This window comes from Megascapheus bottae, chromosome 23, assembly GCF_031878675.1.
Source record: "Megascapheus bottae isolate mThoBot1 chromosome 23, mThoBot2.hap1, whole genome shotgun sequence".
Classification (NCBI taxonomy): Eukaryota; Metazoa; Chordata; class Mammalia; order Rodentia; family Geomyidae; genus Megascapheus; species Megascapheus bottae.
Genome location: NC_143531.1, coordinates 11,440,746 through 11,454,030, shown reverse-complemented (window position 1 = coordinate 11,454,030; position 13,285 = coordinate 11,440,746). Strand labels below are relative to the sequence as shown.

The 13,285-nt window shown below is 37.2% G+C and overlaps 1 protein-coding gene across 1 annotated transcript in view; it reads right to left on the bottom strand.

Annotated features, from left to right (window-relative positions):
* Positions 1-1,171: 1,171 nt before the first annotated feature.
* The window catches only part of Dkk2 (dickkopf Wnt signaling pathway inhibitor 2), an 89,717-nt gene continuing 77,603 nt past the window's right edge, over positions 1,172-13,285 (bottom strand). Inside the window, exons 2-4 of the mRNA XM_090356567.1 lie at positions 5,153-5,303; positions 3,826-3,981; positions 1,172-2,936 (exon numbers count right to left, since the gene is read on the bottom strand). Of these exons, the coding sequence (XP_090212693.1) occupies positions 2,686-2,936; positions 3,826-3,981; positions 5,153-5,303 (558 nt within the window). The 3' untranslated portion in view covers positions 1,172-2,685. The remainder of the gene's footprint in view (positions 2,937-3,825; positions 3,982-5,152; positions 5,304-13,285) is intronic.

Here is a 13,285-nt window from a genome sequence, read left to right as displayed (position 1 = left end):
TATTTGGAAGAAATTAGAAGTGTTCTTTTTCTAAAACATTCCAAAAGGCCAAGAAAAAATAAATTGTGGGAAATTGCTAGCCAGAGTACTTTGGTTTAATAAAAAAATAACTTTTAACAATTACAGCTGTCCTACCATAACATGAGCAGCCTCACTAGTAGGAAAATGCCTTGAAATTTATAGAGCTGTCGTTTGAAAGACTCCAACCAAACCTGAAATATTTACAGTTGCACTCTGAGAACGAATGATTCTATAAACACTTTTCCCATAAGCAAAACACATGGAAACTCAAATTCAATTTTTAAAAGAGAGACATTTAATATATTTTATCTTATTATACATTTCCCCTAAATTACAAAGCCGACAGCTGCAAATATATTCTGCTACAAAGCTTTCTGTAAGAAATATCTCTATAAGAAAATACATCTCATTAACATTTCCTGTAAATAAATTACTTCAAATAATAACTTTTGAAAGGATGAATATAAGGGAAGTGATATAGAAAATAGATTGCAAAATGTAATTATCCTAGAGGAAATATTTCACTGAATTGTTCTGCTTTTATCTCAACACATTTAACGCCACTTGCTTGCACAACTAGATTATAAATTTTGTTTTTGCAGACAGGTATGAAAAACATAAAATTGTGATTATTCTAGTGAGTGTGCAAAGGGAAAAATGAAATTTTGAATAGACTCAGATTCAGTGTCTAACTGGGAGATGGATTTGAGGCCTCAGAGAGGGGTTAACTAGAAGTTAGGCATAATAGTACTGAGATAATTTTTATGTCAAGTGAGTTTTTTAAAAAAAAATTAGAACATGTGGTGTCTGTCTATAGATTAGCAATACTTAGATTTAACAAATCATTACATTTTTGTAACCCCAATGGCTACAGAAAATGCTGATTCCATCTTTGTCAATAAAATAGGTGCTTGTAGAAAAGTAAGATGGTACCTTTGATCATGTAAATGGTTAAGCATTATAAAGAACTTCGATAACCAAGTCATTTATTCATAAATGAATTTAAGAGGAAATAGCCTGTCTCCTTGCAATACCCCTGGAAAATTCTTTAAATTATATTAAAAATATTCAAATTTATTTATAGGATGGGAAACTCTACTGAAATTTCTAGATTCTTTTCCCTTAGCTATGTTTTTACAAGCTTCTATCTGTAATAATTCGTACTTTTCTGTAACAAGTAAAGAATCAGTACATTAAACATCAATGAGATAGAGGCGTTTTCCCTTTACTTTGGTCATTTGGTTGATTTTTGACTGATTTTCTGTATCCATAGTTTTTTTTAATTGCACTAAATCTTTTCATTTTGTGCATAGTATTTCTAAAGATAACAATAAATTTTATTTTAGCTGAAAAATTGCTTAAGGAGAGCAGTGGAAAATCCTATTTCAACCACCTTGCGAGTCCAATTTGCAAAATCTCCTGTGCTATTTTACAGCTGTGAAAAATGTAAAATAAGTATTTCTGAAGGTAAGAGGGGTATGTGCTCTCAAACTCACCTCCTCTGCATAGTAAATATTCCAGTAGCAAACTCCATGGAGAACTTCTATTTTAGGGAGTGTTGCCTCTGGCTTCAAAGCTGAGACACCAGCTTGTGCTTCACACAAAGGATCTGAGGATTGCCAAAGCCTTTGCCATTGACAACTTTTCTCATTTCCTTGCTGTGCTTCTTCATGGGACAACTCTCTATTGCCCAGTAATATTGCCTATAATCTGTTTCATCCTACTCCTCTGGAGAGCATGTAAAACACAAATGTACTTACCAGTCTACTTCTATAAAATGGAGGGTACATCAAAGCTGTTTAAAAATAGCTTTCCTTCCCATACATTTTGAACATTTTTAATATTTTTTCTGCAATCTCTGAAAATTCTGCACTGTGCATATATTGCACTAGTCACAATTAATGTGTAAGGTTTGGAAAAGAAAATGTATCTATTCACAGTAGGAATCACATCCAATCAGCATAAATACAAGGTTAGTCCTTCACAATTAAGATCTGTTTTTGTTTCTTATGAATTACAGGTGAAATTTTAAAAAAATAAAATAAAAATGGAAACAAACAATTTCAGGAAAAGCAAGTTTGATTTTCTTTAAATGTCTTAAAAAGCTTCTGTCAAGATCTTAATATTATTTGGAAAATATTGACTGCTTTTAAAAATCTTGTTTCCCAAAGACCTTTCATTGAGTTGTCAGTTTCAACTTAATTACACAAGTCAACTATGTTGTATGTTTCCACTTCCTGTTTATCAGCTTGTCATGTTTTTAGTGGGCTTATTTTGTGAAACTATAATTCTGAATGGGAATATAGCTTTTACATTAGTTGTATAGGTAATCATCAATGTAAAGGAACTTTCTTTTTTGGCACAACCTAAACTCCTGGGAAGGCACATGGTATTTGTCAGTAATTTCCACTGTGTGCTTTTTTTTAATAACAGCATTTTCACAAATGTGTACATTATTTACAGGAAGAAATTGCATAATGGAAAGATGCCCATTCTAGTCCATTTACTCCTCCTTTCCTTTATCTTTCTGTGATCTCCCTATTCTTCTCCTGTTTCTCCCCCGAGCCATTCCTTTACATTCCACAACCTTATTTTCCACCATGCCATAATGCATTAAATACACAGATTCACAGTCTGTTACTGAAGTTGTTCCCCCAGTGGTGGTCAGATTTTCTGACACACGTGGAGTCTGGCTTTGGAAGAGTAAGTGGCATCTTTCCATACTTTGCAAGTCAGACCCTTCGCACAGTCACACCGTTGGAAAATTTCCAGCCCGTGAGAGCCCTTCTTGCGCTGTTTAGTGCACACTTCCCCTTGGTGAAGCACCGGTTTGCAGATTTTGGTCCAGAAATGACGAGCGCAGCAAAACCCTTCGATGCAGTCTGATGAGCGCAGGCAGGGGTCCCCTTCATGCCCTGTGGAAAGCATGGCCGAAGACACCTTAGAGACGATTACACTTTGTGATCGGAAGTATGTCCAATTCTTTCACTTATCTTACGGGCTTCCACCGTTATAATAAAAACAAAAACAAAATACAATCTTGGATTTGTATCCATTGGCTCTCCTTTTAGCCAAGGAAATCCATTATGGGAAGTTTCCATAGGGTGCAATGTAACTATCAAGTTTCTTTTCAAAATTTCCATTTTTGCTTTCTTTAAGGAGTTGTACAATGATGTCAGTTTATGGGTTCAGTGGATCCCAGCCAGCAGCACCCCTTTCGCCATTCTCCCCCATTTTTCCCAGCCTCACCTATCCCCTCAAATTGTGAATATTTGGATTGCATACTGTCTGGTTCCCTCTCTTCTAAACATCAGATGAATAAGCAGCAAGACTGGGCTTTGTCTTCTCATGCTAGTTGCCTAGTCATTAGTCTTTTTATTCTGTTATATGAATGAACAAAATTACTAAAAAATTGATTTAAAACTAATTCATGGGTTACCTTGAGGACAGATGAAACCAAACCTCAGTTTCAAATTGAAAACAAATTCTCAGGGACATCTAAAACCAGGTATCAGAGTCCAGACAGAAAAACAGAAACCTCTGAGTACTTAAAAAAGAAATTCTTTGGTTAGTTATATGAATAGAGGCCAAAGTAAGAATTACCACAGAATGGGGAAAAGCTGGAGGACCCGATCAGGCAGGTGACAGTAGCATTTGAGGCTGGAGTCAGGATCCAAGGCTGGAATTCATTCTCACAGGCTTATCTGGAAGGAACTAAAGCTTCACAAAGACTCCACCCTGCTACCACTAAAGAAAAGAAGAGGAGAGAAAAGGAAAGAAACCTAGAAAGAGAAACACTCCTACCTTTGATGGGCGATATCTTGGTGTGTGATCTCCCTAGATTCTGCCATCCCAAGTCATGGCTGGAGAAATGACCATGGCTTCGATCTCTGTGCCGGGTCCCATCCAGAGCTGGGATGTGAGGGGTAAGGATGCTCTCGGTGACTGGAATGCAGATTCCTAGGGATGTGGATATAAGCAACCAAACCAGTTTACTTCTGTAAATCATATTCTGATGTAAGATGGGAAAACATTTATCATTTTTTGTCTTTGTAAGCCTCTCTCTCTCTCTCTCTCTCTCTCTCTCTCTCTCTCTCTCTCTCTCTCTCTCTCTCTCTCTCTCTCTCTCTCTCTCTCTCTCTCTCTCTCTCTCTCTCTCTCCCTCCCTCCCTCCCTCCCTCCCTCTCTCTCCTCTCTTTCTATCTATCCATTTATTCATTGAACTACTTCTTGAGAGTATAAAATATTTTTGCTCTGAAGCTCACCCTGTTTACTCTGAATCTTTGGGCAAATAAATAGACATGGGAGGGAAGACAGAATTAAGAGCATTGGGTTATGGTAGTTATAAATGAGACACTTGGAATAGTGACTCAATATGGAATTAATACTAGCTGTTGAGTTTTTAAATCATCTGACCAGACATCTATTCTTAGGATCCAGGGTTTTGTTCAGTAACGGAACCTTCTTAATCTATACTGCACATTTCCCTAAAGATGTGGGATTATCTTTCCTTCACATCTTGTCCAAGGCATGAATATGAGCCTCTTTACATTCTTTAGCAGGACTAAGTAATATGTGTTTATTATCACCTTCTGTAAGTCAGGTTTCTCTTGTGTATTGTCTGTGATGCTCCATTTCATCAGGTATGCTGACTTTTCTGCTTATATTTACTGACATGGGTGAAGCTAGGCTGGGGCTTAAACCAAGAATCAGTCACCCCATCGCCAGATGAGGATACCAGGAGATATCTTAATTGGAAACAAATAAAATATAAAGCTGCTACAGAACTGAGAAAAGGGCTCAGGGCTTCATTATCGAGTTGCAGCTGGTTCCTCTCTTCAGCTCTTTTGCCTGTATTCACTCATGGAATCCTCACAGGTGTAGACTTACATGTCTGTAGCATTTTTAGATGAGCATACAGTATAAAACACGGAAGGTGGTCAGAGCCAGGGAAAAATAAAGTTTGGGGGATAATCCAGGTGACCTCTGAAGTCATAAATCATGAGATCATCAATCATGATCCCTCATTCCTTCCCAATCCTAAAGGGCCCAAGTCAGAAGTTAGACCAACTTGTGGACAGGCTTCCTGCATGGGAAAGGAGGCCTGTGGCCACACAGTAGCCCCTCTCACCGTTATTACAGCGGTTTCCAGGGCAACACATGCCATCTCTGTGGCATCGTTTCTTTTTCCTCCGGCACACCATGCAGGCGGAGGATCCTTGGTGGGGACTGTGGCAGTACCTTCCCACTTCACATTCCTTGTCACTGCTGCATGGATAGGCCTGTGAGGGAGTGGGACAAGACAGAAAGCCAAGGATGAGGCCCTGTTACACTTGAGAGAGATGAGACTCCAGAAAATCATGATGGATACGAAGAAACAGGTGCCCTTCCTGAACGAAGCTGTACCAGGACTATCATGCTCTGAGCCTAGATGGCTCCCGGTGGCACTTGGCTGAGGACTTTAGAGAGAGTGATTGTGATGGTGACAAAACATGCACTCAATACTGTTTATGAAGTTTGTTGCTGATGATTAGTAAAACTTTAGGGGTGATTTTGAATCCAGGTGCTGGTGGCTCATGCCTGTAACAATTCTAGCTACTCAGGAGGCTGAGAGTTCTGAGGAGTGAGGTTCAAAGCCAGCCCTGGCTATCCAGTTAGCTACCAAAAAGCCAGGAATGGAGCTCAAATGGTAGAGTACTAGCCTTGAGAAAAACAGTCAGAGAGTGACTACACCCTGAGTTCAAGCCCCAGGACTCACTCTCTTCCTCCCTCCCTCTTCTCTTTCTCTCTCTCTCTCCCTCCTTGTGTGTGTGTGTGTGTGTGTGTGTGTGTGTGTGTGTGTTACTCTCTGTCTCTCTTTCTGTCTCTGTGTCTATCTCTCTCTTTCTCTCTCACATACACAGTGACATCAAGGACTCAGAAACAGTTGCAACTACTATATTATTACTATTCAAAGTACTCATAAAACAGACATACTAGCCACTCTAATTTCCAGGAACAAGAACTATGCTAGAACTTACCATATATCTCTTTGACATTGATCATAAACTGACATGTTTAAGTGAAGTCACTTTGCACAACTACTTAGAGTTAATTTAAAAGACATACCCCCCCAAATCGTATTTCCTGTCCAATTATGAAATAAGTAAATTTCTTCTGTCAGTCATGGGTCTTGAACTCTGGGCCTGAGTGCTGTCCCTGAGCTCTTTAGCTCAAGGTTAGTGCTCGATTCCTGCCACAGCACTACTTCTAGTTCTCTGGTAATTAATTAAAGATAAGAGTCACGGACTTTAGTGGCTGCACTGGATTTGAATCGTGATCCTCAGATCTCAGCCTTCTGCGTGAGCCGCCAGCGCCTGACTTGAAATAAATGTTTTTAAGAGCAATCCTAAAACTTCTTTCATGCACAAAAGCAAGGAGGGGAAACTTTTCCAGCACAGTAAGGAATGAAATATTTGGCACAAGTAAGCCCAACGAACAGCGGCCTCCCTACTTTCTCTGCTTCTGTGAGCACAAGTTGGGCTCTGAGCAACTGAAAAGACTGGATTCCAACTATACCAGCCATTCCAATTACAACAGCCCAGCAGCCAGGACACCATCAATTAATAAAGATAGTGCCCCTCACCTATTTCTCTACCAAGTGCCAGGTCCTAAAAGCTGCACAATCCATATCAGATAGTACCTTAAAATATTCATACAAAGTATACTTGTCCCGGTTAGGTAATCTTTGACTCTTGGAAATTTCTGGAACATTTAAAATGTCCTTGTTGGAGGAAACTGAGCTCTCCTAGCACCTACCAATGTACTAATATTTTGAGACAGGGAGACCAATATTTTACAAGTCTTTTATCACTTGTTCTTGTTCTGATAGTTTTATAGTTAGCAGAATTATTTCTAAATTTATAGCAGTTGATATCAGCACAGTATACGTATATATATATATAATTTTTTATGATGTGTATTTGTTTACAGATTTTTTGTAATGGTCCTGGAGCTTGAACACAGGTCTGGATGCTGTCCCTGAGTTTTGTTTAATTTTTTTTTTTAAGTCTCATGGACTTTCCTGCTTGCTTGGAACTGTGAGTCTCAGATATCAGCCTCCTGAGTAGCTAGAATTACCAAAATAAGTCATAGGTACTTGGTTATTTACAGATATTTTATACTCTGTATATAATTAAGCTTCAATGATATGAGTACGAAACTGAGCTGAAATCTTTGTGACTTTCAGATAATCAATATGGTTTGGATATTTGCCTTTGAAATTGCATCAGATGGCTGAACTGTGTATTACAATACTTATTCTTTCCTCCATTTCTTTTTCTCTCCTTTCTTTTTCTCTTCAACCCTCCAACACTTTTTCCTTTTGCCTGTCATGTGTATATTCACATTCAACCCACACATGATTTCATTTATGACTGATCATCTTCAGTTAGGAAGAAGATATAAAAACGAAGTTTAAACGTGAGTCTGGGGACCACAATATATTTTGACAGCACATACAATGTGTTGTTTACCCTTGAAAGAATGACATTGAAAAACCACCAGCTTTAGATTGGAAGTGATTTTTAACGGGCTGCACAGTGGCAGTGTTGAATGCACATATTATAATTGGAGCCAGATAAAGCTGTTATTAGATCACTTTGCATGTTTCTGTTCCTCTCTGCATTTCTATCACCAGGGTACAGAGAATCTGGATGGAATTGAATTCTGAGTAGTAATCCATTTTTCAACAACCCAAGACTGATGAAAACAAAGCAAATGTCACTTCCGGCCTTACCACACTCCTTCCCCACAATATTGTATCCCTTTCATATTTCAACCCATTAATTTTCATTGAAATTCAAGTCACATGTTTCTGATTCATTTACATCTATTTCATCAAATTGTTTTGCAAGAAACATTTGATGTCTTACAAATTTCTTTCCTTTCTTCAAAAATAGGACATGTCCTTTTAGAGGAAATAAACATGTGTCACCTAAAACGTCATGTCATATTTACAACTAGAACAATAAGGCTCTAAATGATTCTGACTATAGAATAACAGTATGTCTCTAAAAAAATTAGCCTAAGTGGTAGAGAGCAAGTCATTGACTAAAAGTGGGCATTTGTTTATGTGAAAAAAATGATAGAAGATACATCATACTTTTCCTATTCACATTGATGAGAAATGGAAAATATTGAAATGACAAATAATTAATCAAGGCAGACAATATTAGAAGTGGTATACAGAATAGTCCATTATTTGAATTCAACCATATTATGGCCTCATCATTTAAACTTTAAGAAGGAAAATCATTGTATCTGAGACAAAATCCATTAAAGAATGTGTAGTTTTATTATGGCCAATATAACTTGTAATTAGCTCAAGGTGGAAATGATACAAGAAAAGAGAATATGTAGGAACTTATTAAAATATGAGAGCTAAGACTGTTGTGAACTCATAGTTGGAGTTGAATCCCAGGACATCAATTTTAGGAGGAATACTTTAGGAATTTAAAAAATAAAAGGCAATAGGTTAGATGCAAATTTACATTACATGGCTTCTAGTTTGCTAATGAAACTCATTTGTATGAATACAAATGAGAAGGAATAAGGTAAATTGATGGGCACAAGTTTGAGGGAAGGCAGTGAGATACAGAGGCAGACTTCACCTCAGATCACTGTTTTCTGAACTGATTTACTCAGCCACAAAGCTTTCCATGGCCTCACCATTAGCATGAAACAGAAGATGAGAAAATATGCCTGTACTTCATTCGTTACAATTCTCAGTGTCTTCGGCAGTAATGCATTTTTTCTTGATAAAGAATTTTAAACAAAGCATTTTCAACTTAAACAGAATGACTCTGTAAGTTGTTTTTTTCTCATCAATAATTCCTTTAAAGTGTTATGGAATTGTACTGCAGTAGGGAAGAGAGAAAGAGAAAGATGGACAGACCAAACTAGAAATGGCAGGCATGTGGCTTACAGCACTTCTGAGAGACTTTGACGAAGAGTTAACTGTGGCAGCAAGTAGGCTGTTGGTGGGTGTTCTCTGCATTAATAAAATGCCCATTCAGAAACTATTTTCAATTCTTTGGCCTCCAAAAGTTGTTTCTTGGTCACATTTGTTGATAATTTTGTGTCAAATAAAAAATGATTTTTGAAGACAAGAGTAGGAGTACATACCCAATAGTGTGGAGGCAGAAATAGGAGGATGGTAAGTCTGAGGCCAATCAAATAAGCTATACAAGTCAGACTATGTCTCAAAATAAAGTATCAGAAAGTGGGTTAGGCTTGTAGCTCCTTTGCTTACCATGTGTAAAGAAGGTCCTGGGAGTACCTCCAGAACACCAAAAGAAAAATAATATGAATGGAATTCTATGCTGCTGTCAGAAAGAATGACATCGCCCCATTTGTTAGGAAATGGAAAGACTTAGAAAAAATCATATTAAGTGAAGTAAGCCAGACTCAAAGGAACTTAGGTTCAATGGTTTCCCTCATTCGTCATAATCAGTAGAAACCTTGGCCTTTACTAGCAGAGATTTGCAATAGAGCAAAATCTTGATACATAAGGACATATAATGTGAAGCTAATTGAAAGGACCTCCAGGATAGTGAAACAAAAGCCATATAATGAAAGATTGTTGTCCTTAATGTACTATGTTGTCTCTCATCTCCTTTGCTGTCCCTTGGTTATCTCATATTGGTATAGTATCTCACTTTGTTATCTGATATATTGAATTTATTTGTATTTGGATATTTGAAATTTGATAGGGAAGGGGGGAAAACCAAGATGGGTGGGGGGTGTGGGGGGGGAGGGAAACGAGTACCAAGACATGTGAAAGGGTATCAATGTATGTGAATTAATGCACCTTCTATCTGGCAAATATCATGTAACCCTTTTACTAATTACAATAAAAAAATAATAAGTCAAAAAAAAGAAAAATAATGTGAGTGTGAATATTTTAGAAAAACCATTTAATAAAATCAATAAAATGTTTACCTGGCATACAACTGGAAAGTGAATTAAAAGACTGGTTTATAAAAGTCACTATGGGAAATTATTAATAATGAATTTTGTGTAGCTCTTTATTCTGTTGGCCTTCAGGTAAATAGACTAACTTTTCTCTATTGTATAAGAACCAGAGCCAAACTTTGTAGAAGACTGAAAGTCAAATGATAGTCAAATGAAGAAATTAGTATAAGACTTAGTACATTTGTCCTACTAAAATTTCCACAGTTGATTCTAAAGTTGGATTTTATAAGTATCTAGGGAATCTCAGTTTATTCACTCCTCAGCCATGGCCACATTTAGGAGATAAATCATTATGGAACACCTAATTATTACTGATGACTCATTACAAATTAAGAATGTATCAGAGCTATCCAAGATCAAGTCAAAACAACAAAAGGCACTTGCTCAATACTTCTCCAGCTTGCTAAGTTAAAAATAGAGTGATTTCCATAAGTAATAATCCTCATGATCATTACAACTAGAACCTGAACTAAATACAGAACACATTGAGGATGGCGTAGAAATCAAGTATAACAGAAAATAATATACATGTGTGTTATGAACAGGTTTTACTGTGGTATTTTCATACTTGCACAAAGAGCATTTCTGAATTTATTATTTTTTTTCTGTGCTGGTTTGGAATCCTTATTTTCAGTTCTACCAATCTCATGAGGACAGTGTCAGTAACACTCTCAAGAGCAGTGATTTTAGGGAATCTGGGACCTGCCTTGGTACTCAGACCTCGCAGTGACATGTCATCCTGAGATTGGATGCACACACAGACAAGGTGATTCACTGGTGATCTATGTGCTGAATTCAGAGATTAGGAAAAAGTCAACTTGGCCGCATTTTCTTTTTAACACCAGCAATAATACATCCTGCTGCAGCTGTTGGAAAGCCGGAGAGCTGGCAGGAACTGCTGAGAACACTGTAAACATATTTTCTCCTTCCATGTCTCATTCCATGGCATCTCATTTTAACTCAATGTAAATCATCATCATAAACAGAAACCCATTATGCAAATAAGGACAATTAAATGTCGAGAAAAACAAAATAGTGTTGAACTAGTTGAGTATTAGTCCACCTCCCTTCCCAACTATTCACAGCACTGCAGGGATAAAATGTTTATTAATTCAGGGCTTACGTTTAGGGTTAAACGTACTCTTACTTTAAAAAGCTGCCCAATCCCTTTAAACATGAATAAATGCAACCCAAACCAAGCTATCTGTTTCTAAGAATTCCGAGTATCAAAACAACATCAACTATTAAATAGACCTTTGGCCACAATCAAAAACTTAGCTTTATTCCCTAGCTATGAAGATGATGATATTGCTCCTGTTTAAGAAGAACAAGGGAAAGAGGAGGGGGGGACAGACAGACAGAGACAGAGAGAGAGAGAAAGGGGCGGGGGGAAGAGAAACATTACAGTGTTCATGTGGAATGACCACCCATCCGGATTCTTGCGAGACAGTCCTAGTTTTGTTGTTGTTCCAATGGGGACAAGTCCTTTGTCCCCGCAAGCACTATTTGTTACCATCTCTCGGAAGTTTTCTGGAGCCAGGAAAACATCCTCAGCTGGGCAGGCAGAAGAAAGCCTGCAGGGGAAGATCCAGCTGTGGGAATAAACACATTTGAGTAGAAGAGAGGGAGGAGCTGAGAAAGCCTGGGGATCTTAATACATCTGGGGTCTGAGTAGAAGATTGGTAATTCCTTTGGAGAGACTGATGCCCTAATGCCTTCGAGAAAAGATGAATTTCCTCGAATAGGGCAATATAGAATAGATCTATATCACCATGAATGTACAAGGAACACCACTCTTAAGACGGTCATTTCAAAATCGGTGTGTGTGTGGAGAGATTGCCGCGATCTGTAATTTGATCTGGCTGTGTTCAGTGCCTACTCCTGACCACAGGCTGCCACATCACAGCCCTTTCTGTGTCTTTAATTAACCTCTAGGGATTGGGGAATATTAAAAGTATCTTTGAAGATTCATGATTGTGAGGCCTGGAGGATTAAGCTACACAGGGGAGAATTTACAGATACTTCATGATATGGTCTTGGAGACATAAACATAACTACATAGACATAAAAATCTATGATGGGCTCTATACTCTATAAGATGTAATTTTTATTGCATATATTAATATGTATCTATGACATACAAAACCTCAGCTTAATTTTAATTATGTTCTAAAATCTATGTGCCAGTGGTTGTATATAGATTTTTCTTGAATACTTGTTTGTTAAACATGATATTTGAAATATGATGTAAAAATCAATGCTAATAAAATATTTTTTAAAAACCCACGCCCAACCCTGTGTTAGTGCTACTCTCCCCCTTAGGCACTAGCCAACCAATAAATCACTGTTTCTTCTAAAAAAAAAAAAGAATTAAGGATAAGACATGAAAAGTTTCGAAGACATCATTGTTGAAATCAAAATTTCAAATTTCATTTTTGTTGGGTCATCCACAAAGTTCTTTTTGTTATTTTTTATTTTTATTGTCAGGGTAATGTATAGAGGGGTTGCAGTTAAATTTGCCAGGTAGTAGGTGCATTATTTCTCACATACTGATACCCCTTCTTATGTTTTTGTTCCCATTTTCCTTCTCAACCCCCTCCCAATCATCTTTTTCCCCCCTCCCTTTTCCTATTTCAAATAAACAAATAAACATATATACAATATACCAGGTAACAAAGTCAGGTACAGTAACAATATGAGATTAACCAAAGGGCAAAAAAAGAGAAGAGAAATAACATAGTACATTAAGAACAACAAGTACACAAGATAAAGCTTTTGTTTCCATATCCTAGAGATCCTTTCATTTAGTCTCATTCTATATGACCTTATGTACCTAGGTTTTGAGCTATTGTAATCTTCTGTTAGGAGAGTCCTAGATGTGTATTAATTATTATAAATGAGCAAAACCTTTTTTATTTAAGTTTTGCCCCCTTTTCACCATCCATAAAGTGACAAAAGAATAATCACAAACATAGGCATACTAATTTTAAGAAGAAAAATTCAGGGAAGTTAAGGTCTGGAATTTGATCCCATTTAAATATATCTTCCTGTGCACCCCATTGACATATATTCATTTAAATTATAAAGTCATTAGAAACGTACTTGCATATTGAGTATTTGTATGTGTGTTTACATGGCAGTAATAAGGCTTGAACTAAGGGCCTCATACTCTCATTTGGCTTATTTGTTCAAAGCTGTTCTTTACCACTTGAGCCATATCTCTACTTCTGGCTTTTTGGTAGTTAATTGG